The following is a 3,640-nucleotide window of genomic DNA, read 5'->3' as shown; positions in this document are numbered from 1 at the left end:
AAAAGCGGAAGGAATCCATGACCTCATCAGGAAGGCTTCTCACTGGTTGTTGCCGCCTCTCCTCTCCATCCCATTGGACATCTAGAAAGCTCCGCTAGCCCAGCTGCCTAAATGCAGACTGTGGAGTTCCTAGGCAGGTTTGCAAACTTGAGCATCCTTTAACAATGGATCCCATAGCGGGAAAATCGTGAGGAGTCGAGTAATTCCGTTTAGCCCGTCAGGGTGCAGGTCTCCTGTGCTGAGCGCGTGACTGCCGGGATGCGGGTGACTGCTGGTACTGTCATCTTTCCTAATAACTTGGGTTCGAGCCTCAACTTCTCACTCTACCCACTCTAACTGCCAGTGAACCTCTCTGTTCGTCATTAACTTCTATTAGTGGTAAAATGATCAGGGTAAAAATTTCAAAACCAATGTGTCTCCTTGGTTCCTGGTTCCCCTTTAAAAGTCTGGATGTGAAATGAACCGCATTTGTGTGTATCTGTGTTTGCACATACACACCGACTGGGGACTGAAGCCAGGGCCCTGTGCACACGAGCATACACACCTGCACCTTCACTGAGTTACACTCTCAGCATCATTTGCCTGAATCACCCCAACTGCATCATGTAAATGAGACCACCCCACGTATGGAAGCAGCAGCAGCCCTGCACCTGATAGGCTAGGAGGCTCAGTGAACAGCCTGGTGTCCCTCTTAGGAGCCTGGTGGAGTAGTCTCTCTTGTATTTGAGTAGTTTCTGGTCTTTGGGTTCATGTACACATGTAAGTGTGAACTTATATGTCCCCTCCACTGTTCTAAGAGAGGGTAAGGAAGGTGCCAGATACAGGAACAGAAAGATGTCCCAGTGTTACACAGTGATCTCTTTCTTCAGTTTTTTTTTGTTGTTTGTTTGTTTGTTTTTTCTAATCTAGGGCTTCACTAAACAGCCCAGGCTGGCCATGGACTTGTGATCCTGCAGTCTTTGCCTGTTGAGTGTTGGCATCACTGGCATGTGCCATCCACGGTCTTGAACAGATAGCCACCTGATGGCTATGGTGTCCACATCACTGTGAGGTTAGCCTGAATGAAGCTGAGAGGTAAAATTCAGATCTGGTCTAGCCTGGGCCTTCTCAGAGGACACAGACTAAGTCATGTCCCTGGAGAGACGGCTTAGAAATGAACCCACGGTGACCCACGGTGGCCACGGGGCTTTTCCAGAGAGGAGTCGTGACTTCCTCAAGGTGAAGTTCCCCCTCTGATTATCCGTGCCTGTAAACCACAGATAATTTCAGGGAAACATTTCAGTTCTGCCCATGTCCTGACAATGGCAATAGTGTCTCTTGGTGTGGGAAACTGGAGGGCGTCCTACCTTTTAAATGGAAGCTGATGTGTTCAGATGTCTCTGGTGAGCCTTGCTAGTGGCTTAGCACCCTGGAGCATCCCGTGTGTTTCTAGAGTTCAAAAGCACCCCCCAGCTTTGATGTCCTCATTCTGGATCTGCCCTGAGCAACCAGCCAGCTTCCTTCACCCAACTATCCATGGCACGGGGCAGCGGATGGTGACTTAGGAGGCCAGCAGCTCTGGCACCTGATGTGTTGTCACCAAGCAGTTTTCCAGCTAGTCTGTCCCTGTGGTGGGCTCTGGGCTCCAGAAGTCACGGGTGCGGTTGGAGGGTAAAGGCAGCCCTGGACCTGACGGCCTCCATGAACCTTCTCAGCCCCAGCCTTTCTGCAGCTGCCCACCGCCTCAGCTTCAAATGGGCCACCCCACCCCTCCCTGGCCCTGACAACTGGACTACAAGGCTACTAGCAGTGTAAGGTCAAAGGTTAGAAGTAACTGCTTGTAGTGATATTTTGTTTGTGTTTTAACAAATAAAGTTTGCCTGAAGATCAGAGTGCAGAGCTAAGTCACTAGAGGCCAGGCAGTGGTGGCACACACCTTTAATCCCAGGACTCAGAAGACAGAGACAGAGGGATCTCTGTGAGTTCAAGGCCACCCTAGGCTATACAAGATTGAATCTGTCTTAAAAGAGAAACAGAGCTTCCACAAAGGTGATCCCGGCAGAGCTTACACAAAGGTGATCCCGGCAGAGCTTACACAAAGGTGATCCCGGCACTTGGGATCCCACGCCTTTAATCCCAGCACTAGGGAGGTAGAGACAGGAGTGATATGGCTGTGCTGAGAGAGGAATATGAGGCGGGAGGAGACAGGAGCTCAGTGCAGTCTGAGGTTCGGTGGAGACAGATGCAGTCTGGAGATGCAGTCTGAGGACAGGATGGTGCCTTCAATCTGAGCATTGGTAGAGGTAAAAGAACTCTCTAGTGGGTGTAATTGCAGCCGAAGGAAACCTCCAGCCAAGCGAGGAGGCCCACTCTTCCTCAACCATAGCTGCCCCAATGATTTGGGAGGTAGCGAAGGGCAGGGAGCTGGACTCTGAGGTGCCCCTGCGACCGGAGCAGCCATGGAGGACGAGATGCCCAAGACTCTATACATCAGTAACCTTTCCGGAGATGTGACTGAAGCTCTCATCCTCCGGCTCTTTAGCCAGATTAGACCTTGTAAAAATGGCAAAATGATTATGGATACAGCAGGAAACAACCCATACTGTTCTGTGGAGTTCCATGAGCATTGCCATGCAGCTGCAGCGCTGGCTGCTAAGAATGAGCGGAAGATAAAGGGGAAGGATGTTGAAGTGAATCGGGCAACAACCCCCAGCTGTCAAAAGAAAGAAACAAGCAATCACTTCCATGTGTTTGCTGGTGACCTCAGTCCAGAAATCGCAACTGGAGACATCAAAACAGCTCTTGCACCGTTTGGGAGAATGTCAGATGCCCGCATGGTAAAAGACATGGCTACAGGGAAGTCTAAGTGATATGGCTTTGTCTCCCTTTTCAACAAATGGGAGGCAGAAAATGCCATTCAGCAGATGGGTGGCCAGAGGCTTGGTGGAAGACAAATCAGAACTAACTGGGCAACCGGAAAGCCTCCAGCTCCAAAGAGTTCATATGAGTCGGACACCAAACAGCTGTCGTATGATGAGGTTGTAAGTCAGTCTCGCCCCAGCAACTGCACTGTGTACTGTGGAGGGATGACGTCGGGACTGACAGAGCAGCTAATGCATCGGACTTTTTCTCCGTTTGGACAAACAGTGGAAATTGGAGTCTTCCCCGATAAAGGATATTCATTTGTTCCGTTCAATTCCCATGAAAGGGCAGCACATGCGATTGTTTCTGCTAATGGTACTACCATTGATGGGCATGTGGTGAAATGCTATTGGGGCAAAGATATGATAAATCCCATGCAACTGCAGCAAAATCAAATTGGATATCCACGAGCATATGGCCAGTGGGGCCGGTGGTACGGAAAAGTACAACAGACTGGCCGGTATGCGCCTAATGGTGAGCACCTGCCCCCGGGATGCATGGCCAGCCGCGGGCCAGCAGGGATTCAGGCCCAGTCTTCTGCACCGTGGATGGGACCCAACTACAGTGTGCCGCCTCCTCAAGGACAGAATGGCCGCTTCCTAACCAGCGGCTGGGTATCGAGTGGCAGGGTATGAGACCCAGGGAAAGCAGACCACAGGATGGAAGCCAGGGGCTTGACGCCACAGGGAAGGCAGGAACGCTGCTGTTTACCTAAAGATTTACCAGATCAGTCCGTACA

General features: G+C 50.9%; 1 protein-coding gene across 1 annotated transcript; it reads left to right on the top strand.

The window, feature by feature from the left end:
• Positions 1 to 2,438: 2,438 nt before the first annotated feature.
• LOC126507281 (cytotoxic granule associated RNA binding protein TIA1-like) lies at positions 2,439 to 2,849 on the top strand. Its single transcript, XM_050151555.1, has one exon. The coding sequence runs from the start codon at positions 2,439 to 2,441 to the stop codon at positions 2,847 to 2,849; it is 411 nt and encodes a 136-aa protein (XP_050007512.1).
• Positions 2,850 to 3,640: the final 791 nt, after the last annotated feature.

This window comes from Alexandromys fortis, unplaced genomic scaffold (genome assembly GCF_014885135.2).
Source record: "Alexandromys fortis isolate MF-2015 unplaced genomic scaffold, M_Fortis_MF-2015_v1.1 scaffold_63, whole genome shotgun sequence".
In the NCBI taxonomy this organism is placed as follows: Eukaryota; Metazoa; Chordata; class Mammalia; order Rodentia; family Cricetidae; genus Alexandromys; species Alexandromys fortis.
Note: the sequence above shows the minus strand (reverse complement) of the source record. Positions and strands in the feature narration are given on the sequence as shown.